The sequence below is a fragment of the Tauraco erythrolophus genome, chromosome 26 (genome assembly GCF_009769465.1).
Source record: "Tauraco erythrolophus isolate bTauEry1 chromosome 26, bTauEry1.pri, whole genome shotgun sequence".
NCBI lineage: Eukaryota > Metazoa > Chordata > Aves > Musophagiformes > Musophagidae > Tauraco > Tauraco erythrolophus.
This window is the reverse complement of record NC_141490.1, coordinates 5,165,707-5,191,481: the sequence shown is the minus strand read 5'-3', so window position 1 is coordinate 5,191,481 and position 25,775 is coordinate 5,165,707. Positions and strand designations below refer to the sequence as shown.

Below are 25,775 nucleotides of genomic sequence, written 5' to 3'. Positions count from 1 at the left end.
GGACCGTCACTTGGTTGCCCGCCGCGCGCAAGTGCCCACCATCGGCAGGCGGGTGGTTTGCCACAGGGTTTGTGGCTAAACTCTCGGGATCAGGCTTTTCAGCTGTGACTTTTCAGGGAAAGCAAAGAGAGGCCCGCTCCCACCGAGGTGATCGCACAAAGGAAGTGACCCCCCCCTAAGGTGTCCAGCATCATCTCGTAGCCCCTGGTCCCTCCCGCTCCCCCGCAGTCACCCCAGGTGCCCCCAGCAACCGTCCCATTCCAGGAGGTACGGCCAAGGGACGTCAGGCTTGGGATTTCCCTAGGGAAACAGGGACTCTCATCCTCTCAGCAGCCACATGAGTTCTTTCGGCCTGCAGCAGAGAGAGGATGGGGCACCCAGAGGTGACTGGGTGATGGCTGGTCGGCGAGGCGCGGGTCCTGAAGTCTGGTGGAAGCCAGTCCCATGTTAGGGGAGCTCGTTGAACCTTTTCTCCTGGTCAAAGGGGTAGAAAAGCGTGGTATCTCCTGGGGAGGGGGATTTGCAGCCAGCTGGCCTAGGCTCGTGTTTTATAGCCGCGCTGGGGAGATGTTGAGGGTGGCAGCTCCTTCTCCTCCCAGTCTTCACCATCTTTGTCCTTCGAGGGAGACATTTCATCCGTGTCGCGTGCCATCAGATCACAGTAGGAGCAAGCACCCCCTTAGGAGCGTGTCATCTGCAGAGAGGTCCCTTGTCGTGGGGGTAGGTTTAGTCGTTGGAGTGGGCGTCGTTACAAGACAATGGAGAAGATGATGCCGGGAATGGCTCGGTCGCCAGAAGGAGGTCCCCAGTCGCGCCGCTTCTGCCCAACATAGGTGAGCAACAAGAGCAAAGCTGGTCCTTACCCCGCAGGGACTGTCAACAGGTACGTGCTCATCGACGGCCGAGGGATGGAGGCGGGTGGGACCTGAGACCCATCGTGGAGCCGCGAGGCCAGTTCCTGGGGGAAGAAGGAGACGGGGTGAGGGACGAGGTGAACGGCAGCGAGCCCCCAGTCGAGGGCTTGAAGAGGCATCGTTGCAGGGGGCAATCAAAAGAGGCTCCGACTAAGTGTTGGGTGAGGCTATGGGAGCAATGGAGGTCCGGGGCATTCAGGAGCGTTCCCGGCGTGGCGGGCACCCCCTCCCTCCCCGGGGCGTGCGGAGCCCGCGAAGCAAAGCCCCGAAGGTACAAAGTTCGTCAAACTTTATTGATACACTGCACAATCACAACCATCTCTTATTCTTGCCGAATTAGAAAAGGTTACAACTACAATGTAACATGCACAAATCTCAGGTAGTATAGCCACCCGTGGGACACAACGATCGACAGAAACTCACGGCCGGCCATCGCCGCCGTCAGCAGGAGACACCCGGGAGCCACGCTCCCCCCGCCTCGGGCACCCAGCTGCCCCCCCCGAGCGTCCGAACATGAAGGGGTCCGCCACCCGCCCGGGCCATCCTTGGACATCCAATGTGTTCCTCACAACAGCCCATTGCATGGAGAGTCGAATGCCATCCCTGACCCCGGGAGAAGGATGGGGCGGAGGTGTCCCCTGGTCCACCAGCTGTGCCACGCGCCGTGGCGTCGTCTTGTTGCCTCCGCCTCTGGCCTTGCACATCTGGGGCTAGTTCAGCATTCCTGCTGTGAGGACGGAGAAATTTGGGGCGGTCCTGGGAAGGGATACGGGGAGGTGTCAGGCAGCCGGAGGCTATCATGGGGCGGTGTGGGGCAGCGAAGGCGTCGGGGAAGAGGCGTCTCCTGCACCCGAGGGTACTTTCAGAGCAGGTACACGGGGAATGCCATGTGTGCTGCTGCACTGGCTGAAGACAGTGCCTTCCCCGCTGCGTGAAGGTGCCTGGGGTCCCAGGGTAGGACCCAGATGGCTGCCAGTGCCGCCATTCCGGGACCGGCAGCGAAGTGGAGCAGCGCCGCGGGGACCGCAGGACGCGGACTCGCCCAGTCGGTGCCGTGCCATGCCAGATCCCTGCCCATCAGGTAAGCCAGTGCATCAGGCCAGCGCCAGAGCAGCCCCCATCCCTCAGGCCGCCTGGTTTGTGCCAGTGAGCCGCAGGACGTTTTGAACGTCCGGGGGGGTGGGGAGGGAGGGGCAGGAGCATCGATGGAGATTCCGTAGCTGTTGCTTTTTTTTGCAACAGCCTTGTGCCACGTGCCAGTTGGCATGGCACCCAGGCAGCCCGTCGAGAGTGGGGCTGAGGAGGGATCACGTCCACATAGAGGATGGGGTGATAAGTCGTAGCCTCGGGGTTGGGTTTTTTTTTTTTTTCAATCTCACATGCCGAGGACCACCAGCCCAGCTTCCTCGCAGCCACAGAAAGTGGGACAGGGGGGTGAGGAGGTTTCGGCAGCAGCAGAGTTTGCCCAAGGAAAGACGACTTGTGCGTGCCATCGCTGTTAAGCCATCTCACGGAGGGAGAAGGAAGGGGCAGCGCACAGGGAGGCGTTGGGTCGGTTCAGGGGGATGCCTGGTGTGCTCACGGAGTGCGTCGCCGTAGAGTCGCGCCTCCCCATTGCAGGCGCAGAGACGGGCACCGCGGGTGACTTTTCAAGAGCGGTGAAAAAGTCTTTTCAAGACTTTTCTCATCCCTGGACCGCAGCCTCAAAGCGTTCCCTGGAGGCCATGGAGCATCAGGAAGGCTCAGGTCTGCCACCACATACTGGGCGAGGGTGCCCGCGGGGCACAGACAGGTGCGTTATTCCATACACAAGGAAGGTGACGCCGTGGCTGCTGTTGTGGGCAGCAAGGAAGGGGGTGGAAGCTCCCAGGGTAGCATCCATTTCATTGTCGAAGGCATGTGGCTGCAGGGAGGATTAGCAAGGAGCAAGCCGGGGGCGTCGCAGCTGTCCCCATCTCTGCCGTGCCGGTGCGGCAACTTGATGGAGCCCGAGCCTCCTCCGCAGGGTCTAAAGCGTCCGAGTCTCCTCGGGCAGGGCCCGTGGTGGGCATGAGAAAAGGCAGAGCACAGATGTTGCAGCTCAAGGTTGGCTCCCACCTTTCTTCCATCCTGGCCAAACAGCAAGGGGAGGCTCTGCCAGGAGCCGGACCGGGAAGGCACAGACCTTGATGCCGGGAGCGCGCGGTCCCATCCCCTCCAGATGCGTGCGGACAGGCGGGAGCGTTGGGGCTGCAGGGAAACGGGGATGGTCACCAGGTGTTTTGCTGTGTGGTTTAGAGCCTCTGCCCAGTGTCAGTGGGGCTGTGCTTTTGATGTGTGGGCTAGCCAGCGCTTGGAAAACACACCTGGAGGAGCCTGTCGGGCGAGCGCCAGCAGGTCCCGCCAGCAGGGGGGCAGCAGCAAACTGGGTGAGGGTCTGGAGCAAGGAGGGGGGAAGGCTCTAGTCCCCGCGGCGGTCCCTGGGGCTCACGCTCCTGCGAGAGCAGCCTTGTGTCCTCAGGAAGGTGAGGGGGTTTGGGGGGCCAGGGTGCAACGTTAGCTGGGCAAAAGAGTGGCGGGAGGTCCGTGACCCACGAAGGATAACTGGTTGTGTTGGGTGACCCGCTTGGAAAGGGCCACGGCCTTGGAGACGCTTAGGGAAGAGCTTTGGCGGTGAGAACTGACGTTCAGGAGCGAGAGGGCTGAAGGCAGAGGCAGGGGGCTTTGACCTGGTGGTCTTTTTGGGCATAGGTGGCTTGGCAAGACGACGAGACGGATATCCCCAGGGCGACAGCTCCAGGCAGCGCCCAGCCCGATGGCTCCGCGCCCCCCGCGCCGGGGACGGGGCGGCCGCGGGGAGTCCGGTCCGTGCTGGACCACGTCCCCGGGGTGGCAGGTGACAGTCTGGTGGCACGTGGTGGGATCTGTACAGCATCACCGGCGGCGAGAACGGTCCCGGCACGCGGGAGACGTGGCTGTCCTTCAACGCTGGGCGCCGCCGCCCGTCCTCCGGCGTGTCGCCCGTCCAACGGAGAGGAGCCCCCGGGGCGGGGGAGAGGCGCGGCAGGGGCCTCCCGGGACCCTCCGCTCCCTTATCAAAAGTCGAGGAGGAGGCGAGCGAGGAGGGTGGCCCAGAGGCAGAAGCCCGCAGCCGCCCGGGACGCCGCGTTGCCGCCGTCGTGCACCGCTCCGGGTCCTGCACGGAAGAGACAAGCAGAGGAAGAGGAGGGACAGCGTTAGGGCTGGCAGCGAGGGGAAGGGGTCGTGTTGTTGCCTGAAGGGAACCGCCCTCCCCGTCATCCCTGCGCATCCCCGTCCCCTTTCTCATCCCATGCCCCCTGTGGCACTGGCACTACGTTCCCCTCCTGGTGAGGTCAGTGGGTCTCTCCGTTGTCTGAAGAGCGTTACTGGTGTTGGGGTGGGCTGCAGGGGTCTCAAAGAGGTGAGGAGCTCAAGGGACATTTAAGGGGTGACGTGCTCCTTGTTTGAGGAGCAGACATCATCAGACATGTGGAGCTTCAGGTATGTGGGGACATTCTGGGGTCGCACCTGCCTCAGCCTCGCCACCTCCTCTTCCTCCTCCTCTCTATGCCTTGCTGCAAAAGAACAGCACACCTACCGTACAGGATGATGCTGGCGTTGGTGTTGCCCAGCTTGTTTGTGGCCACACACGTGTAGTTGCCGTAGTCCTTCTCCGAGACGTTGAAGAAGGTCAGCGTGGACAGGCGGCCCTTGCTCTCGATCCGCACCCCCTCCAGCCCGTTCGCTAACCTGCGGGGGAAGGACACAGTGCTCAGAGCACTGCACGTCCCCTCCCTTCCCACCGGCTCACCCCACTGTACACCCACGCCTTCCCCTACCAGACTCTTCCTGTCCCATCCTTCACGCTCTCCCTACAATAACCTGTCTCCCTGTTGGACCCGTGTGGCCCATGTTGACCCCCGTCCCCAGGAGAAACGACCCTGGGACCCCCTCAGCCCTCAGCCTGGCACTCAGACCCACCGACACAAGTCAATCCCAGCCTTCCTCTGCACCTCATCACCCTCCAGCCCCGAGGCTGGCATGGTTGCACTGTGCCTCAGTTTCCCGCCCGCCTCCACGGCCCCTTACCTGGTGTCCTCCTTGAACCACTGGAACTCTGCCACAGGGACGGCTGAGGCCTCACACTGCAGAATGCCCTTCTGGCCCACCGAGGCACCCGTGTTCTTGGCGTTGGAGATGTACGGCGGGTCTGCAGAGACGGTGAGTGTCACGCCAGATCACGTGCGCCCACCCCACCCCAAATTCCCCGTTCCTTGCGCTCACAGTTGACGGTGACTCGGACTCTCCGCACGTCTGGGACGGCCACGTCGTTGACAGCACTGCACTCGTACTCCCCGGACTGGTCCCGCGTGATGCCTGTGATCTCCAGGTACTCGTCCTCGCTCACAAAGCCCTGCCCTGGGAGACGTCCCAAACACGTGGCACCGTCACCCACGGATGCCAACACCCAGACATCCTTTGCACCCCTGCCCTCCCTTGAGCATCCGGCATCCCCTTTGCCCAGGAAGCTCAGGGCATCGCTTAACAAGCATCCTCAGCCCTGTACCAGGGCGCACCACAGCCACCTTCATGCCACCCCTAGAGGGACACCCGTCCATCCTACATGGACGACCCATCCACCGAGCCCCGAGGTTACACTCACCTTTCCCGGAGAGGTGCCGCCACGTGACGGTGGGCTCCGGTCTCCCAAAGGCCAGGCACATGAGGGTCACGCTGCTGCCCTCGTTCACGGTGATGTCTGACGAGATGTTGACGATCTGGGGAGGAACTGCAAGATGCAAAGAAGAGCAGAGGCACCGTCACTACAGCAGCACACTGCTGGGAAGCCCTGGCAGCCAGACCCATCCCTCCCAACCCGCGTCTCGGACTGGAGCCGAGCGCGGCCCTGGGGTCTCCTCACTGGCTCCCGTTACGGCCCGCGACAAAGCTCGTATTTTAGCATATTTATTAAAGCTGTTTAAATTACTGAGCATCTGCTCCGTTCCAGACTGGCCGCAGTGATTTATATGACTCTATCCCCAGATACGCCACCTAATAAATAACTTGGCAATCTCCGCATCCGTAAATATCCCCAGCCCTAGCAAAAAAGCAATTAAAGCCCGCTCGCTGACACCGTTTTCCAGTGCTCCGGGCTGTGGGACTGGCAGACGCGTCCCCCAAAAGGCTCTGTGCCCCAGGGGAGTGAACGAGCCCGTACGAAACAACCTGCCCAAAACTAAACACCTCTCCTACTGTGCCAAACAGGATGCCACGTGCCCCCTTTCCCATCCCCTGAGTCCCAAACGACAAGTGCAAAGTGACACACAGAAACCAGTGTGCTGGACGTAGACATGAGCCTGTCCCTGCCCCAGGCACAGCAATACTTTTGCTCCTGCACAAAAAAATACCTCTACCGATAAAGGCCACGGCCCCGATGCTCCGGTTCAGCAAACACTAAGCCACACGAATAAGCGTGTCCACCCTAAAGCTGCTCCGGGTGTCAAAATGGGGACAGCTGAGGCTCATCCCTGGGCATAGAGGCTACAGGCTCTCCTGTTTCCCCCGAGAGCCTTCCCAGTCCCCGAAGGGCTGGGATGGACAGCCCTGGGCTGGGATGGACAGCCATGCGAATAACTCGTGGCCCGCCAGCATGACTGCAGATGCTCTTGCTATTCATTTACGTGTTAACAGCAACCTTTCCCAGGATTACATCTGATTTTCTACATTGACCAAAGTGAGGGACGTCTCCCTGCCCTACATCCCATATTATGCAGCCCGTAGTGACGACAGCCTCTCCTCGCTATGTACAGAAGAGAAGAAACAATTGCCAGGTGAACGCACTAACCACCGGAGAAGCGGCAAGAGCAGGGTTGTTGTTCGGCTGGGAAGATGGAGCACCATTACCTGCTCTCCCTTTCACCAGCAAAACGCTTTGTCATGTACATGATCCCCTTCGGAAGAGCTCGCTTCTCCGAGCAGCTCCCGCTAGCTGCTTCATCATACAATAACTAAGGAAAAAAAAAAGGGGAGATGCTCTTCGATTGCTTGAGGGCACGAAAGGCATTACAGGCAGAGGACATGGATGGCTGAGAGCCTGCTGGGGTCATGCTAGCGTCCCCTCCAGAATTCCTCCCTGGACCCAAGACCACTTATGGGATGGGTGTGAGATGCTCGCCTTCCAGAGCGGCAGGGGGAAAGGTGATATGGTGGCATGCCATGTCTATCCCCTCTTATTCCTAGTCTTGCCTTCCATGTAAAAGGCTCCGACTACAAGCAAATCGAACGCAGAATAAATCCCAAGGCAGCGAGGACCAGCGCGGTCTTGCCGGAGTGGCGAGAAGCCCGCGGAGGATTTCATCGACCCTGCCTAATATTAATTACGGGTAAGTTAATGCACAACATTCCATAGGCCAAAAAATACATTCGCACTGTAATTTCTTGTTTGTTCGGAAAGCCGGCGAGACAAATTGAACGTGAAAGCGATGCCGCTAAATTCAATAATGATAAGCCCCTGATTTATCTCCTTCCTTTACTGCTCGAGACCCTAACTGCCCAATGTACCAACTCACGCTCTCATCAGGCCTGGGCACGTGCTGGCACCCAGGACTGTCGCATAGGACCATGTAGTTCGTCCTCCTCCCACAGGACTGGAACATGACGCGGTGAGACCCACGGACATTTAAAGCGAAGGGATTAGCCGGCGCGGACCCCTCCGAGCGAAGGCGAAATTCGGACGCGGCAGGGACTGACCGCTCATGAGAGAACACACCAATGAAACCAGGGCATCGAGTGTGCCACGCTGGGCAGCATCCCCCGACCGCACACCACGTACCCTTTTTCTCCAGGTTCTTTGCCTCGAGATGGGGAAAAGCGATAAAACACAAACTCGGAGCGTTATACCTACCGTGTAACCGCCTGTCAGTAAATTTATGAACAATTAGGATGTGAGAGCGCTTCCCAGGGAGCTATTTGTGCGCACGCTAAAACATTCGCTCTGTTCAGAAATATAACGGGGAAACAACTTCTCTGGCTCTCCCTCCTCTTCCTCATTTTCACTTTTTGCTGAAATTAATCAGCTGCCATAGCGTTTTTATTCTGTTGGCTCCCGGTGATCACTGCTGCCTTCCCAGACAACCCTGCTCGGTGGTGGCTGCAGCTGATCCCATCCACATCTGTCCGATTTACGTGCCCAGGAGCATCCTGTTGTTACCCTCACGGGCTCACAGGAGCTAAACAGAGGGGGAATACTGATGAAAACACACCCAGACCCCTGGGCATGCCTCCAGTGCGGTACCGGATGGTGGAACAGCGCAGCACCTCGACAGCCGATGCCTCCATGCTCCCGCTCCCACGAGATACTGTCAGCTCCGGGGCAGAACCAAGCTCTGCACCTGGTCCTGCAAACACATGCCAGGTCTGAGCACTGCATCCCAACCTGTTTCTGCCTCCTGGAACGCCCTTTTGCTGCCACCGGCAGTTGACCCCCCTGGGGGACCACACCATAACGAGCGGCACGTACAGAACAGGCAGGTGACCAACGCCTTGCTTTGGACACCACGTGTCACCAGGTGAGACAAAAGATGCACCCCAGGCCTCAAGAACCACCTTCACCATTCCTGAAAACCCTCAATCCCAAATGTACATAAAGCCTTGCCAGGCTAGGTGCTACATGAAGTGACAGGAAACTCTGCCAGCATTTTGCATCATGTTCACTGCACGTCATCTCTTTTCCTCACTATCGTCTTGTCTCTTAGGTAGACCTCAAAAAAACCCAAACTACCCTGTAAGGAGTAAGTATCTCAAGTGCAGATGATGCTCCCGAGCAGGGAGGCGAGCCTGCTCCAGAGGTTGCAGCCTGCATTGCTGCCTCTTACCCTTTCCCTTCTCTGGGCTGAGCTGAATTTTCTTCTGTACATCACATACATGCTCCTGATGCCAAACTCTCCAGCGTCTAAGCACTTGGTGCTTCGTATATAAGCACTTTCTACGTTTAGTAGAAGTAGACTTTATTATCAGGTCTTTGCTGTGACAACCAAAGAAGGCTGAGCCACTCCCCTTGCCTCACCGTACCCCGTGTAGCCTCCTGGTAAGGTTTTAATAAGCGTCACGGTCTCAGCTCCTGCCTGGATATCAAAGGCAGGGCGATAAAAGCAAGCTTAACCGCGGCTGTCGTGGAATCCGTGGTGCTGGGGGGAGACCGGAGCACCGTCTACGTTGGGGAAGAAGAGCTTGCTGGTGCTGGCAGGGGGCAGGGGACGGTTGCCCTTTCAGAGATTCCAAGAACCAGTTGTTATCAGGAAAAAGGAAAAAACAAAGACTCAAATTTGCTTTTGAGACGTTTGCTGAAGAGTTACGCCCACGCGGGTGCCGCTTCGAGTGGCGGCGGATGCGACGAGGGACGCGGGACCGGCTCCGGGAGAGCATCCTTACGTGGCCTGAGAAAACTGACCACACGACCGCGACCTCGCTACTGTGAACGAAAGCCAGGGTCCTCGGAAACCCATCCTGGCTCCCGGGGCGAGGAAAGCAGCAAACGCCAAGACAGGAAAATGGATCGCGCCGACCAGAAACTAACAGTAACGATGCCGACAGCTGGGAGAGGTTTTAATGAAAAATCTATGGCCAGTAGGATTAAGGCAGAACAGGGGAGGGCTCTCTAAATAAATCAGAAACAGAGGACGTCTGAGGAATACCGAAGACCACTATTAGGTAGGGATGGCCAGCACTGCTCACTGAGATCTCTGCCAGCCAGGGCACTGCACAGCGCGTGGATCCTAAAGCGATACGCCGCTTTGGCACATATACCCTCCTCTCTACAGCTGCTGTCACAAGGAGGATGCCAGGCTCATTCTTTCCTGGAGCACTGAGTGCAAAAGCCACAAAACACCAAACTCTGAGCTCTGCTTTCCAGACTAAAATATACCCCACGTCCTGAAACCGTTCCATGGCACGATGCGGTGAGGTCCCCTGGCTCGTTCCTGAAGGCTCACACCTCCCAGGAGTCGAGGTGGGCTTCATGGAGGGTTGTACCTGGAGGCAGGAGGGCTGACCCAAGGTCCAGCCCCGTGGCAGCCTCTGCTTGAGCTGTTTATGGTGAGAGGAGGATGAGATGGCTCATCTTCTGCTTAAACAAGATTAAACACGCGTTCTCTCTGTGTTTGTAACTCCTCATGACACCAGCACGCCATAAGCACCACACGTGTCCCTGAAAGCGTCGTCATGAGGCAGCCCCCGAAAAAAAGGAGGAAAAGGGAGACAAAAAACCCCTCTGGCTTCCTGCCACCTATGCTCGTATAAACCCTTGTTAACAGCTGTTGCAATGAACCAATCCAAGAGGCACATGAATAACGACACTGAGACCCACGGAATGTTGACTGTGACTCCCTGGCAGACTTACTGCCGGGAGGGAAGGCTGGGCCCCGCCAGAGCGTGATCAAAACCCGACGGAATACGGGGACAAAGAATCAATACTCTCTCTGGCCAACTTTTTGTTTTGCAAAATACAAATATAAATTAATTGATCTGAACGTGGTTGCAAACTGGTCGCTACCACCAGCTCACTGGCCAGCTGGCATGGGTGAGGCGTGATGCCAGGGTGTGCGTGGCCATCCCCTGCGGTCCTCCTGCCCTCGCCAACGGGACGGCCGCCTCCTTGACGAAGAAGCGCCCCAGACCTCATCTCTAAGCCAATATTTAAGGCCAGGAGATCTACAACAGAAACAGGGCTTCGCTCCTTCCCTGCCTGGTGATGCTCCCAGTGATCCTCCACTCCCCTCTTCCCGAGGCGAGCGCTGCCTGGCACAGGCCTCCCCGAGACACTCCTGCCAAGACCAGGCAGGAAAACCACTCAGGTGGGTGGGCACAATCAAACCTACCTCCTCAAATGAGAAGGATACGTAAATACATACCTATCTGTGCTGGGGGCTTCGCAGAGACCTGTCGAGGCCAAGAAATTTTTCAGTTTTGCTCATTGCAAAATCAATACCCATCAGCTGTTTGAAATTAAAGGAAAGATTAGGGCCTGGTTTTATACGCGCTTTATTGTATTCCGAGAGCTTTCTACTCAGCCAGATAAATCTTCTTTAAGAGGATTAGGAAACTTTCATTATCTTTATCTAACCTGAGCTAACGCTAACTCTGAAAAATTAATCTAGAGACCGGACAAAAGGCAGTAGCCGGTGCAAAGCCACAAGGATCCAGAGGCGGCGCCCACCAGAGCACTATGGGCACCTCTGATCCACTGGCACCTGGCACCTGCTACCTGTGCCGACAGCCCTTTGTGTCCCCACGGTGACTCTGATGTGCTCACATGCTTCGCCCTCTCTCCCAAAACCATGAAGTTTCGTACCGTTTGAGTCTGCTTCCCCACCACGCCTGGCAGTGCTTCGCTTTCGGCTCTCCCGAAGCATCTTGAGACGCGTGCCCAAGCACCTTACCAATGGCTCCCTGACCCGGTGAATTGAGACACGTGGGTACCAGGCAGCGGGAACGGGTCAAATTCACAGCAGGGACGAGCGACGGTGCAGAAGGAGGAGGACACCAGCCCCGATTTCAGTTCCCAAGTGTCCTCTGCCCCACGTGACAGCCGTACAACACAGCTAGGCTGAGACAACGCGAGTCCATCTCCTCCCTGGCATGGCAGGGACTTGTCCACACCCCTGTCCCCATGCTGCTCACCCCCCGAAGCAACAGATGTTGGTCGGATCGCTACATCTCCATCACCAAGAGGCCCTCCAAACCCTTCATGGGTCCAGACATCCTTCCACATCAAACGGTCAGTTCAGCAACAGCACGAGGCACGTTAAGACCTACCTTGCACGATGAGATGGACGCGCGAAGTCTTGGGGTGATTGTCTGTCTGCACGGAGCAGGTGTAGGGGCCCTCGTCGTAGACATCCACGTTGTGTATCTTGATGCTGTACTGGGTCTTGGTGTTGGAGAGGATGACCACACGGTTGTCTATAGACCACTTGTCGTTGCCGGCATACAGGATGGTGCTGCGGTTCAACCACGCTACCCGCGTGACCCTGTCATCCACGGTACACCTGCGAAGGAAGAGTCAGAGGGTCACACGTGGGACAGCACACACGGTGAGCACCCTGACTCCCAAAAGGGGACGCAAGCAGGACGAGAGCCGTGTCGCCAGCTCCCCGGCGTGTGTGGCCGGACTGCTGGCATGGAGATGGTGTGCACCCGTGGCCACGCTACCCTGCCGCCACATCCCGCGTCCCTCCATCACTTGAGATTTCACAGAAACAGCAAATTCACCAGAAAAAAAAGCCCCATCTTTGTCTTTTCTACAGAGTTGAGGAACCGCAGATGAAAATCCCGTTACGTTCGACCTCCACAAGCCGCGCAGCCTTTCCACACCCCCTGGCTCGCTCACCTCCGCCGCCCTCCCCTCGCCCTCGCTGCGCACGGAGAATTTCCGATGAAGCTGTAAAATTTACTGACAGTTGGGCTGTCAGCGCAGCCCTTGGGCCATCCCCAGGGTGACATACGCACCCGCTGCTGGGGCAGAGGGGCTGCGGCACAGGTGCGGGGAGAGGGGAAGAAGAGAAACAGCCGGAGATGGAGAAGTTAGCGCACGGGGAAGAGAAGGGATAAGCAGCTGTAAATCCTACGAGTGCCTCGAAAACACAACACGGTCGTTTCCGTTATTTATTTCCTGCCTGGCTCCCACCCTCCCCGCTTCGATACGCGTGAGGGCTCGGCGGCTCCGGTCCGCGGCGCTGACTTACGCTCAGCAAAGAACAGAAGGAGGGGAAAAAAGGGAATTAAAATGTTCCCAGAGAACGCAGCTTTTTCATTCTGTTGGATAGATTTTTCTCGATCTACTTATTTCTGGCCTTCTCTGCCACCGCCACAGCACCTGCAGCAAAACCACCAGGCGTTTGGCTAAATTAAGAGCCCGTCGTTTCTCGGGAGCTTCACCTTTCCCACCTGAGGACTGTGGTAGGGGAGCTTTCTCCTGTGCAGCTGAGATCTCAGGGAAATGGCACCTACAGTCAATCAAGAAACTCATGCGAGTCCCTCTCCGCACGCCTGTAAATTCTGAGACGGGCTGTCCCCGTCCTCGTCCCTGCCATGGCGCCTTTCTTGCAGAGGCTTTGGGGGTGTTATATGCCTCCCATGCTGGGCTTGTGGAGTGTCACCTCGATCAAGATTATTAATCGGGTGGAGGGAAGGGGCGACGCTTGGCATGTTTGAGGGTCCCCCCGGGCGCTCGGTTCACAGGAACAAGCGATATATCCTCCCCCAAACAAGTGATTTTCCCCTTGCAGGAGCTGTACATCTCCACCAGCCACGGACGCCCGGGAAGACGGATGGCCCTCCGTGCCTGCCGTGGCACTGCTGGCGTGCCAGGAGCCCAGCCGGGCATCGGACATGCCCTGGTGCCCACAGCTGCACTGGCTCAGCTCCACAGGACTGAGGCGGCCTCGTGCCGGCGGATGGCATCGTCCTTGTTGGGAATCTGAGCCCTCCCTCCGTTCAAATTAACTGGGGGAGAGCTAAGCGCGGCCGAGTTAAGTTCGGCCCTGGGGGATTCCAGTCTAGTGGACTATTACTGCTGTCTCACTTCATTATAATGAATAATAAAGAGATACTTACACACGGCTTCTGTAAATTATTCATTGCGCGCACTGAAAAATCAGGGCAGCAATATGTAAAACAGACAACTTGCATGTCTGCGCTCATATAAATATCCAGACTACAGCCCTGCGAGGTACTCTCGGGTCCCCTCATTAGGGGTGAAGCACGAGGACTAGGGCTCGAAGTGACAGGGACGAGGAGCTCGTGTCGTCACCGGGCACGCTCGCCCGCCGCTGCCCAGCTTGGCTGGCGCCTACTGGGTGCACTTCCCGGGGAGATCAGGGGCCAGTCCGGGACCCCTGAGATCTGGAGGTCGCTCATTCTGCATTTACAGCTCGCGTTTATGGCTCAGAGCTGCACCTCAGACTCACACGAGGAAGGGCAAGGACAGCATCGCCCTCCCTTGCCCGTAGTGCCTGGTGGCCAGAACCACCCGCAAAACCACTCGGAGCCAACGGGCAGGAGCGACTTGGAGACTCCTCCTTCTAACAAGCTCACACCAAGAGCTTGTTAGAGGCAAAGGCTCCTTCTCCCCCTGCCTTGAGCTCACTCTTCACTTGCTGCCACTCAATAGCTACTTTTGGATCAAGTCCCTTTGGCTTTGTTCACTCAGCATCGTGCTCCTTTCCACCGGATTCTGGGCTGTCCCCTGCAGATGTGGGTAGGCAAAGACCAGACAAACCTCCCTCCTCAAAAAAAACCCAGCTTTCCCATAACTCACAGCAACGTGTCAGAGCAACCACCAGCAGAAAAGCCACCATCCATCAGCTGGCACAGCATTTCCAGAGGCACCTTCTTGCCCAACCTTTCCTTTCTGCCGCGAGTTTTCCCACACCCTGGGAACTGGCACCCCGACACAAGGAGCACCCCACCAGTTTCTTTACCAGCCTCGGAACGCGATACCCGTCAGCCGCTAAGCTGCTGCTGCTCCCTCGTCTGCCGAGCCGTCTTTGCTACCTATTTCCAATTGACCAGGATTATGATAATGTCTCCAGTAAGCAAACAGGTAAAGAGACTTCTGCAAAGTGTTTAGATAAAGCAGACAAGCTCTGACAAAGCTGGATAATAAAGTGGGCCAGGAGGTTTTCCCTTGAAGGGATCTAATTAAGAACAAAGACAAACCCCCATTAACAGTCTCCTGAAGGCGCCGTATCCATCTCCAGAAGAAACCCTGCCTTACGAGTCCGGGAGGGACAAAAGACAATAAAGCTGCTGTCAGATGGGAAGGAAATAAACCCATCCTGGCACCATGATTCACCCAGAGAAAAACCCATCAGCAAGGCGGGGGGTAATATCTCCAGACTGATATTGTCATCCCAGACCCGAGCCCCTGACACCCACCTCCTCCCAGCTCCCCTATACAGCCCTTCTTCATGCAACACAACCTGTCCCATCTGCTCCTCCGCGTCTGCCTCCCAGTTAGACCCTCGCTGCCTTCGAGCAGAGACTCTGCACCATCCGCAGCCCTTCGGCTGCCTCCCACCATCACCACCGCTCTCGGCTAGAGCTGATTGGATGAGCCGTGGACGCTGGGCTTCTCCTGAGCTCCAGCCCCTCCAACGTTCCCGCTGATACGTGGCCTCTCGGGCCACAAACCCCAACACGGTAGCACGAGAAGACGTATGAGGGAGGGAGTTGGGGGCAGCGGCGCTGTGCCGCTTCCCTTCTAATTGCCCCAATTTCTCATCCTTAAATGCTAATTTTGAAGTTTGCCGAGGAATTATTTCACTTAGTGTCAACGATACAGATAACTCCGCCGACACGCTCTTTGTGTTCAGTGGCACGAAGCAGCCAGCTCCCTCCTTCCAGACCTATTAGGAGAGACCCCCACGTCGCTCCCACAGCAGGCTCCTGCCCAGCCCATCAATGACCCTGACAGCGCTTTCCCTACGCACGGGACATGACGTGACACCCACTGTCCTTGTCCCCCCACTTTCCCGGGCCATGTCGCAGACCTTTCCTGTGCTGCTGACTTGGCCAAGCACGAGGGCAAAGCTGGGGTTGAGGCTGCCCTCGATGTCTGCCCTGTGGTGAGGGGTTGGCACCAGTTTTCTGGCACTAGTTTTGGAGGGATAGACAGCCTGCAAAGAGTTGGAGGAATAAAGCAAGTCTTGTAAACCCTTCTCTGTGAGTAGGATGGATGGGATGGCTGGAACCCCAAAACGTTGGGGTCCAGGTGACGGGTTCCCCCCCGCAGAGCAGGGCCACAGATCCCCAGCCAAGCCCCAGGGAGATGTTCGTCTTTGGATCACTCCAAAAATCTTCCCGCTTCCTTATGCAAACCGGCAATGCTCCACTTTTAAATACTTCTACGGCCCTTCAACCCCAAACTGCTTTTCACCCCCGCAGGCAACGCCGTCTCATCAAAATGACAAATGGAGATGCCGAACCCAGGCACAAACTGGCTGGCTGACCCAATTTTCAGTGGCTAAAATAGCTCACCTGGATCGGGAGCAAAGCCCCTTGACAGCGACAGGGCGGTGCTTCACCCTGGGAAGTCTCCAACCAAAAGTACCTGTCACAGGGGCAGAGCCTTTGAGAAGAAATCGTTAATTCCTTTTGCCGAGGACTCCTAATGAGATTTCTCCTTTGCTTCTGGTACTCGCCCCGGCTATGGAGTTAACGGGCCCCCAACGCCTTTTATTCCGGCTGGTTGGAGCAAAGGCAGAGGAGATTTATTTGTAATCATCGGAAATAAACACACTTCCTCAGAAGTAAACACAAAAGAACAGAACCTGGCTGGGCTCCCGCTTCGTTAAAGATGCAAATGAGAAGCGGGCCATCAAAACACGGCGGCTGCTCTAATCCTCTCCCAACAATGTAAACCGTCAAATTAGCCGCGGCTACAATGGCATCTGCGGCGAGTGACGGCGGGTCTCGCACAAGAGCTCCCGGAGGGCAGGACTGCGCCGCCGGGGTTTCCGTCACTGTCATCCCTGATATTTATTCTTGGCGCAGTGGGCAGGAGGCACTTTGTTTTCATTTCCGATCCCTTCCGCCAGCACCCTATCTCCGCTCTGAAGCACTCGCAATATCCCTTCTCCCGTCTCTCCCATCCATCCCGGCACCCAGCTGCGAGGCGTATGCTCCACAGCATCCCAGCACGCACATTCCACGGCATCCCAGCACCCTGAGGACAGAGGGGACCTGGGATGTGCTGCTTGGCATCACCCAGCACGACCATCTCCCACTAGCTCTTGCCACCCACTTGGCAATTCCCAACCTATTGCCATGCCTCCGCGTTCCTGTGGGAAAACAAAGAGCATGGGATGCACGAGAAGCTCGGCCAGCCTAAACCATTCTCCTTTGTCCCATAACATCCCTCCCTCTGCACCACTGCCTCCCACAAAGCCACGTGCCACCGGCTTCCACTCCCTGCTATCTTAACTGCTTGCTTGGCCTCACGGCCACCACATCACTCCAATTCCCCAAGCGCTCCCAGTCCTGTTCAAACAAGCTCCGGACCACCAGCAAACGCTTCCCTGCCAACCACCCCCTCCCCAGAGCCCTCCGAGGGCTGCAGGACCCTCCTGCCCTCCCCAGAGGCTCAGGGATCATCGGGCAGGGTTTCTCCCTGGCAGTTTGCTCGTCCGCTGCCGAGCACCAGAATAGAAGCCGCTCCTCGTGAAAAATCAAAGCCCAAATTGATACATTAGAGGTTGCTAAATATAAAATACCCATCTGCAAAGATAATAAGCCTGTGAGGGCAGGGGCTGTCGAGTTGCTCCATTTCAGATAGTTTAATGGTGTTTTGGTCCATGACTGCGGCTCCCAGACATTAGAATAATAACAAGATGATGAGGAAGGCGGGAGCTGTCTGCGCGAAGCAGCAGAAGTCAAGACTTAAGGCTCACCACGTGGCCCCCGAGGGGGCTATACCAGACAAACCCCCACTGGCTGGTTTGCACCCAGCATCCGCAGGGCTTTGGGTGGCTGGGGATGCAAAGCCTGAGCCTCATGCTGGGTCACCGCTGAACTCGAGCTAACATTAACCTGGGGATGGGGTCTGCGCCCGCCTTTGGCCTCGAAGGGGCTTGCCCTGCACCTGCACCCAGGCTGGGGACCAGGTACCACTGCGGGGATGCTAAGGCTGAGGCAGGCAGAGCTGCGCCGCAGGTGGCTTAGAAACGGCTCGTAGTTTGCGCAGGGAAGGGGTGAGCCAACCGCATCTTCCCCCCAAAGTCATTCACAGGACTTTTCTGAATGAATGCTCCACATCGAGCAAATCCAGAAACCGCAGTCAAGGCTCTATTAGAGTGAGCTTGGCTTGCCCGTTCCTTCCTAAAGCCCTTCTTTCGCTCCTCGTTGGTTTTACTTTGCACACCGCCCTGGCACCATCACCGGCAAAGGGGGTGCGATGGAGTCAGGCACGCTCTGCTCCCAGCTCCCACTTGATTTTCCCACCATGAGTCCCTTCTTTCCGACACAAAAACGTGTCCGGGGAGGTTGGAAAGCACCTGCCTAAGCCCCAACGGCTGACAGCTGTTATTAGCTTAAGAGAAATCTTCATAAGGAAATATGAGGCGGCAGCAAACGAAATAAAGCAGGATGCCTTTGGATAGAGCAAATCAATGGGGATGTTTATGGAGCAGGTGGCACTTAAATGCTAACATCTGAATCAGTCGATGCTGGCGGCCACACCTGAGCTCCCGAGCAGAGAGGAAAATGAAGGCACCAAGCAGGGGCAGCCAGTCCAGGAGAACCGCAGGCATCGGAAGACGGGTAGCAAAGCACCTTGCCTTGTCCAAAATGGTGCCTAAGTGATTGCACTCTCTCCCTAAAGTCAGGTTCCTGACACAGCCAGGCACCGATTTCCAACTTGCTCGTGGCCCCTGGGCCATCCCGTGGTTTGAAGAGGGCTGGGACATCTTTCCAGCTCCTCTCCAAACAGACGACCAACGTCCACCAGCATTTACCACCGAAGCATCACTACTTCTCCTAGGAAACACCGTCAGAGAGCCTTCTCCCCAGGGAAGCCAAATTCCCCTCTACCCTGCACAGAAGCTCTGCCCTACGTCCCAGCAGAGAAGAAAAGACCCAACAAGAGACGCCTGCTGACACCACGGCCACCCTCGGAGGGTGCTGCTGAAGGGCCACGATGTGGCAAACCCTGCTCGTGGCACGCCGCATCGGCAGAGCCCTGAACCTCAATCAGCACCCATGTACGAATTCAATCAGCGCTAATCTAACACAATGCAGCACCTGCGCCCCGGCTGATTTCTAGTGTTCTTCAATCAAAAGGAGGAGAAGAAACGCAAGAGTTTATTGCTGGCAGTGCTAGCAGACTCAAACAGTTGAGAACCTGGAGCCTTCTACACCTGCGGTGGGGTTTTGGGGTTGAGTTTTTCTCTTGTGATTGCTTTTTTCTAGTTTTTTTTTGTCATCCACCTTTCCAGGCAGGGAGACACAGAACTAAGTGGTGTGGTATGGAAACCCAACCACGTCTCCATCGCACGTGGTCTTCACGCTCTCAGTCGGTCTGTCCGGCCACACCACCCTCCCCGATAGGAGTCGGGGTGGGGGAGGCAAACCTCTTCTCCCAACCCCCAGTTAATTACCACCAAATATATATTTGTCATGAGACGCCTGCTCCTATCTCTGTGGCTCTTAAGGGTAATGGAGAGGTTTCAGTCTTTGGAGGATAAGTCTCAGGCTCTTGGCTGCTTGCCCGGGAGGATTATTTTACATCAGGTTGAGTTCTGTAGTAATTATCTTCAAAACAGCTGGACTGCTGGATAAACTCGCTGTATCTTAATGCACAACACAAGAGCAAATACGGAGAATTAAACTGCAATTTCAGACAGGCCTGACAGATAGGTGGAAAAACCACTCGCCGGTGTTTCGGAGGCTCAGCGCTCCTGGCGCGTCAGGGGTGCGGAGGCATTTTCTCATTTGAAATCAATTCGAACTTCCCCGGAGAGAGAGCGGAGGGGGAAAGGAGATTCCAGATGAAGATGTTTCACCCCCCCAAGCTTTCACTGGTGAAAAGAAACACCATTTTCTTGACCCTCACGGCTGAAAAATGAAGTGATATTTGATCCTGGCTGGAAAGCTCGGCGTTTCGCACAGCCCCGAGCCGTCGATAAAAGCCCAAACTTTTTAGGCAGTGGGATCCACTCCGTGCCCCTCGCTGCGGGGACGGTGGGCAGCCACGGAGGGACGGGCAAGGAGAAAAGCAACTCACTCCATCCGTGATCCTTGTGCCTGGATATCGCTTCCAGCACCTCGTGTGCCCCATTCCCAGCTGGACGGAGGGGCTGACAGATGGACAAACTGATTGCCCGGAGAGAAGCACCCTCACCCCAATCACCGAGGGGAACAGAAAGGCAAAAATATCAGCTTCCTTCAGGATGGAGGAGCCATAAGATTGAGCGTGTGAAATCACCGCAGGCAGAACTAATAACCTTTAAAAAGAGGGAAATTCTGCCGATGGAGGGTGAAGCCATATTTCATGGCGAACGCCGCGAAGCGCTCCTGCCAAACGCGAGATCTGTAAATGACCTGGGTAAGCCACCAGCCTGAGAATGTAATTGCCAATTTGCAGAAATTTCACCAGCAATTAGGCAAAATAAAATAACCCACCAGAGGAAATCCTCTGCTCGCGCCTCCGCTGACCCCTCTGCTTCCCACCTGCCATCTCATCGCTGGGATGAGAGCTGGATGCTTCATGCAACAGGCACTAAGGAGCCAGATGACAGCCCGGTGGCACCACCAGATGAAGAAGTCATCACCACGCGAGACGACAACAGCCACCCTTGTGCAGGAGCCAAAGACCTCTCCCTCTCCCACCAGTACCCCCTCTTTGACCATCACCGAGGGCCGAGGGCCCGATCCCAGCAACCCTGCGGGGTGTCCACGCGGCCAAACGACTTCATGCTATTAGGGGGTTTATTTGTTTGAGTTGTACGTGACTATCCCAAATTACGTTATCAGATCATAGTCCTGCTTCTGATTTATTCCTTCTTTGTTCTTCAAGTCTTCGTACATCTAAGCAATTAACCTCTCAAAGAGCTGGAGAACACATAATTATCCTCATTTGTCTAAACGTCACCAAGATGGCTGCCTTTCAATTAACCTTCTGGGAATGGAGGGAAGTTGGAGTGATACAGTGATCATTTCCAACTTCAGCGTAGGCTTTTTTTTTTCCCTTAAAGTAATTTAATTGAAATATTCAGATGATAAAATATAGCCAGATAACTGTTACTGCAGGTAACGGGATCAAGAGGGGGCTTGCAATCGAAAAAGAAGTCAAACGAGGTACAGTAATATTATATCAATACGTGGCACTTCCAGCTAAAAATATCAGAGCGCTTTGTGCTTATTAATGAAGGGAGCCTTGCGCACTCCCCGCCGGGCTGCGGGCTAAGACTTACGTCACTTCTAGATGTCACTTGTACCGATGGGGAAACTGAGGCAGGGGATGAGCTCTGGCACACGGGGGAGCAGGAGCTCACAGAGCTGGTCCCTGCACATCCCAAGAGCATCTCCTCTGCGGTCGGTCCCCCCTCCCACCCCCAGAGAAGGTTGTTCCATAACAAAGTTAGCATGGGTGGCACAGTGGTGGCTGAGCTGCTGTTGCTTTTGTTTATTTTAATAACAGCCCCCGTGCTGCTGAGCCAGCGAGCGAGGGATTCGTTCCCACCCATTGCCTGGCTAATAAACATGCATCGCTTCCACCGCAAAGCGCCAGGTCAAACTTTGCACCCGCGTTCAGTGAGACACCAGCGTCGTCTGGCGCACGCCAGGGATATTTATACACACCCCCGCGCACAAACGCGCACGGAAAATAAACAAGCAGGCACCGAAGTTCATCACATCTCCTCCCTGACAAGCGTGGCTTCTCGATTCCTCCCGGCGCCACGGCTTCGCTCCCGGCGTGAAATCGAGCCCTCCAAAAAAAAAGCAATTTCAGCTCCCGCACCTCGCCCAGCCCTGCTTTGTGCCTCCCGCCCCAGCGGAGCGGAGGGGACCGCGGTGGAGCAAGCTCTTGCCCTTGGTGGGTCGGGAGAGGCTGAGACGCGAAGGGAAACTGAGGCACCGAGAGACAGGGATGCACCAGGCTCCTTCCCCACATCATTCCCTCCCAACCTCGCGTGTGGATCGGTATCAGCATTTCGGCGCCGGGCGGCTGGTCCGTGCAGACAAGCAGGGAGGAAAGGAGGCAGGAAAGTGAGAGGGTCCCTGGTGGGGACGCCGCAAACCCCCATCTCTCCCGGCGCATCCGGCTGGAGAGATGAAGCCGGGATAACACAATAGCCGCCGAGTTTATTCTCGGCACAGGCTGACGGCGACACAATTAAAATGCAAACCGGAGTCACGGTACCTATCGATAAATCTTTGCTTTTGGCTCTCAGGCTTGACAGGAAGCCTATACCTGGCGTGGGGAGTCCAGACCGAGGGGGAGGCACAGATAAAGGCTCTGCTTTATGGACGGCCATTTTAATGTTTCGTTTGAGTAATGGGCCTTGCAAATTAGCACCCCGGCGGCCTGAAATACATATTTTTCCAAGGACATGCAGGCTCCTGATCCGACAGGTGATGTGGGCAAACACTCCCCGAGGGGAGCTGCCATCTTGGCGCTTGGCAGCTGCGGTCGTATTTTATCCCAGCCGGGATGACGAAGAAGAAAGCGGAGAGCTCAGGGAGGGGGGGCATCCAAAGGCTGGGGGAGGAAACAGAGCAGAAAACGACCCTGTGCGAGACCAGTGAGGGGCTGATGAGCGGCGGCGGTGGCAGGGAGCAGGCAGGTGGCATCTGGAGGGAACTGATGCTGCACCAGCACGGCACAGCACATCCCTGCCCCTCCAGGAAGCCCAGCAGCTCCTGGAAGGAGCACACACCTCTCCTCGCACCATCAAAATTATGGATTTCTGCCTCTTGCCAGAGCTTGTCTGAGCCTCTGGCTCTAGTCTGAATACTCAGAAAGGCTGGAGGTGCCTTCGACACTGGAATTTCACTGGGGAGAAGGAGGGATGCCTCAGTTGCAGGATAAAGCAAGCCTGCAGCCAGTGGGCTGTCCGATGGGGGTCCGGCTCCTCCAGCACAAACGTGGCAGGAAAGCTCGAACATCCCTGCCTTAACTCGGAGAGGATGGTTGGGAGAACGCTGGAGAAATCTGTGCAGCTGAACACGAGGGGGAGCTCGGGCCAGAGCACGCAGGGGAGCGCGGAGCAGAAAGCGGAGCCACTCACGGTGTCCCCATCCCTCCCTTTCTGCCTTCATCTGCCTCCCTCCTCTCCTTCCTCCCCCTCTACCCTCCCCACACATAATCCCTGGCCATCTCCGCACCGTGCCACGTCTCCATAACACCATACCGAGGGAGACGGTGCTCAAGCACTAGGGGGATGCAACCGAGCTGCGCCCAGACACATGTAACTCTGCACAGCATCTTCCCCGCCTTGCACCAATATTGCTGCACGGAGTGGCACGTGTGGCCGGGCATGGATTTGTCACAGAGCTGTACACGTGCCTGAAAGTGCTCTGAACCTCAAATGATGAGCCAGCACCTATACTGACCCTCCTTGGTGTCCCCACAGCAAGAGGCACAGGGAGACATCTCCCCACCAGCACACATCGCTCTGCCCTGGCCCTCCTCACCAGCAGAGCAGTTAAGATGGAGACGAGCATGGCATGTGCAGAGCCCAAAAACAGCATGTTCAGGGCACCAGAGCCTTCCAGGCCCCCAGGAACCTGCTGCCCCTTCCCCGTCCCCGACCTGCCACTGCAGGGACGTGATCTGGATTTCACTGCAATGACTGCAACGCACAGGTGAGCCCGCTTAAAAGCAAGCTCAGAGCCTGGAGCGGGAGTTGGCATCCTCGCTGCTGGCTCTCAGGGCCACTAGCTCAGGTCCAAAGTGTCCAAAGAGGGTTTGGGAGCAGGTTGAGCTGGTGGGCCCTTGCCAAGACCCAAGCTCTGCCAAAGCCCCCTGCCTAGCATCACACAGGACCAGGAGACTGACTCCTGCTCTCAGTGGGACATGAACCAGAGCCCTGAACAACCCCGTGCCCACAGCACGACCTGCTGCATCACCTGGACGACTTCACTCCAGGGAAGTTGTACTTGAGGAGCAGACAGATCCGCTTGCCGAGCGTCAGCCATCCAGGACGTGATGCGGAGAGACAGCTATGAACTCGCCAGGAGAGGCAGGAGGTTCGGCACAGTATATATAGCATTCCTGAGGCACTCCAGAGGCACGGCAGAAAGCCTGCGTGCCAGCCACTGGTGCATGCTTTTCCGGTCAGCGAGACATTTCGGGGCAAAGGGGAAGGAGCAGCCTTTCAGAGGTACCACATCTGCACTTCCATCCGCCCCAAGACGCTGCCATTTCATACGTGGGCAGCTCGCTCCGGGCCCGCGAGGTCTGACCGCAGCTCACCGGGGCGAACGCACCGACTTCCACCTTTCTCCGGAGGCGCAGGGCTGAGCCCCCGGCAGTATCTCAGCACCCAGAGGCACTGGATTTCATTTAGAGCTGCCCAGAAGTGGCCAAAGCCACCCCAGACAGTTAATCTGTGATGCTGTCGCCACCCTAAGGACCTGAGTAAGGGAAGCTGAGAGCTGTTCTGGGAAATCCCCGTGGCTTTTTTACCCGTAACACCAAAAAAAGGGGGATAGTGATGCCAACTATTCCTGCCACCCGCCCTCGTGCACCTACAGAGCAGGCGGACGGAGGACCGGGGCCAAGGCGCGCAGAAATCATTTTCTCCTGGCAAAGCCGCCGACTCAAGGAGAAACATAAAACCCTCGATGAAGGGCTTGTCTAGTTTATTATAACATCGGCTTTAATTTATGCGCCTGCCTTTTATGATTGTTCTCTATCACTGTTCCTGGGGCTTATTTATAGAGGGCCATTAGCGGCGAGAGCAAGCCCTGATGAGCGAGCGTTCGCAGTGGCTGCCAGGGGACCGGCGATATAAACTGAGATGAGGAGGAGGAGGCGGCGAGCTCTCACATGGGGCCGCGGCGAGTCCTCTCCCCGAAAGCCAAGAAGGATAATTTGATCTCGGAGCGCGATACAACTTCATTTCACGTGGCTTCTCTTCGGGCAGGCTGCAGCCTCCTTCACAAGCACTTTGCTAAATTCCCCAGCCCCAACCGAACTACGCTGCTGCAGATAAACGGGAGGGAGGCAGAGAGCTTCTGGTCCCACCATCCACACCAAGCGAGGAATGCAGGGAAAAACCTCTGGATGGTGCGAGAGGAGAGCTGCTGGGGCGAGGAGGGAGAAGGCCCCCTCAACTGCACCACGAGCTGCCAACACTGGCACTTGTCCCCACCTGGGATCGCAGCCCCGTGCCCATCTTGTCCCCTTCCACCTACAAGCAAAACATTTCGAGGGCTGCGTAAGCATCCCATGACATGCTGGGAACAGGGGGGTACCCAAAAACGTCACACCACAAAATTATTCCTATTGAGAAACATCACTCTTCAAACTCCAGTGCAACCCGGACGGGCAATCTTACGCTGGTAATTAAAACCGCACCCACCAAAACGACAGATTAATTACAAGCACGGGCAGGTTCCAGCCCACCTCCAAAACACAGCGATGTGGACGGAAAAATATGCCAGTTAAAACCACAGCTAAGCGGGTAGGTGGGTCTGTTGGCAGATAGAGACGATGTAAAATGGATTTGTACGATCAAAGCCTTCCCATACAGTTCGCAGGTAATTTGTGACGAGAACAAAAGCTTTAAATTCATCCACTAAATTATTCACTACAAATCGTCCTCTCGGCTCCCCGCGCTTGTGTCCTTCAAGCCGTTCTAGGTGGTGATTACATCCCCTCGGCGCACGGGGAGGCCGCGGGGAAGCGGGGAAGCAGCCACGGGAAAGACGGAGCCGCCGATCCGACACCAGCAGTTTGATTTACAGAGAGAACTGGGGAGAGGAGACAGCTGCCCTCAGGAAAAAAGAAACTTCAAGCTCTAACCATCCCATCAAGGAGGTTTCTGGGTTCTTTATGTGGGTTTTTATTTTTCTTTCTTTCTTTTTTTCCGCAACAAGCTCCCACTGCAGGCAGAATAGACGGTGCTAAATTATTTTGGAATATGCTGAGAATGCCCTGCGTGGCCAACTGAAGTCTCATAAATCATTCCTCTTCCCCCACCCTCTTTCCCATTCTTGATCTCTCTTTCAAGCAGGATAATGCCAGCTCGCCAGGGAGCCCGTTGCCCTGGCACCGCCCGACACGTTTTGGGTGGGTGCTGCTGAGACACGCTGCCAGGGGGATGAGGCCATGCAAGTGGCAGAGATGGATGGTACCAA

General features: G+C 56.4%; 1 protein-coding gene across 2 annotated transcripts in view; it reads right to left on the bottom strand.

Moving 5' to 3' along the window:
* Window positions 1-3,988: 3,988 nt before the first annotated feature.
* LOC104372752 (opioid-binding protein/cell adhesion molecule homolog) overlaps window positions 3,989-25,775 on the bottom strand; it is a 274,639-nt gene continuing 252,852 nt past the window's right edge. For both annotated transcript variants that reach the window (XM_086626806.1, XM_086626805.1), the window contains 6 exons: window positions 11,727-11,959; window positions 5,578-5,703; window positions 5,199-5,333; window positions 5,004-5,124; window positions 4,513-4,664; window positions 3,989-4,089 (listed from right to left, as the gene is read on the bottom strand). In XM_086626806.1, coding sequence (XP_086482932.1) covers window positions 3,989-4,089; window positions 4,513-4,664; window positions 5,004-5,124; window positions 5,199-5,333; window positions 5,578-5,703; window positions 11,727-11,959 — 868 coding nt within the window. The remainder of the gene's footprint in view (window positions 4,090-4,512; window positions 4,665-5,003; window positions 5,125-5,198; window positions 5,334-5,577; window positions 5,704-11,726; window positions 11,960-25,775) is intronic.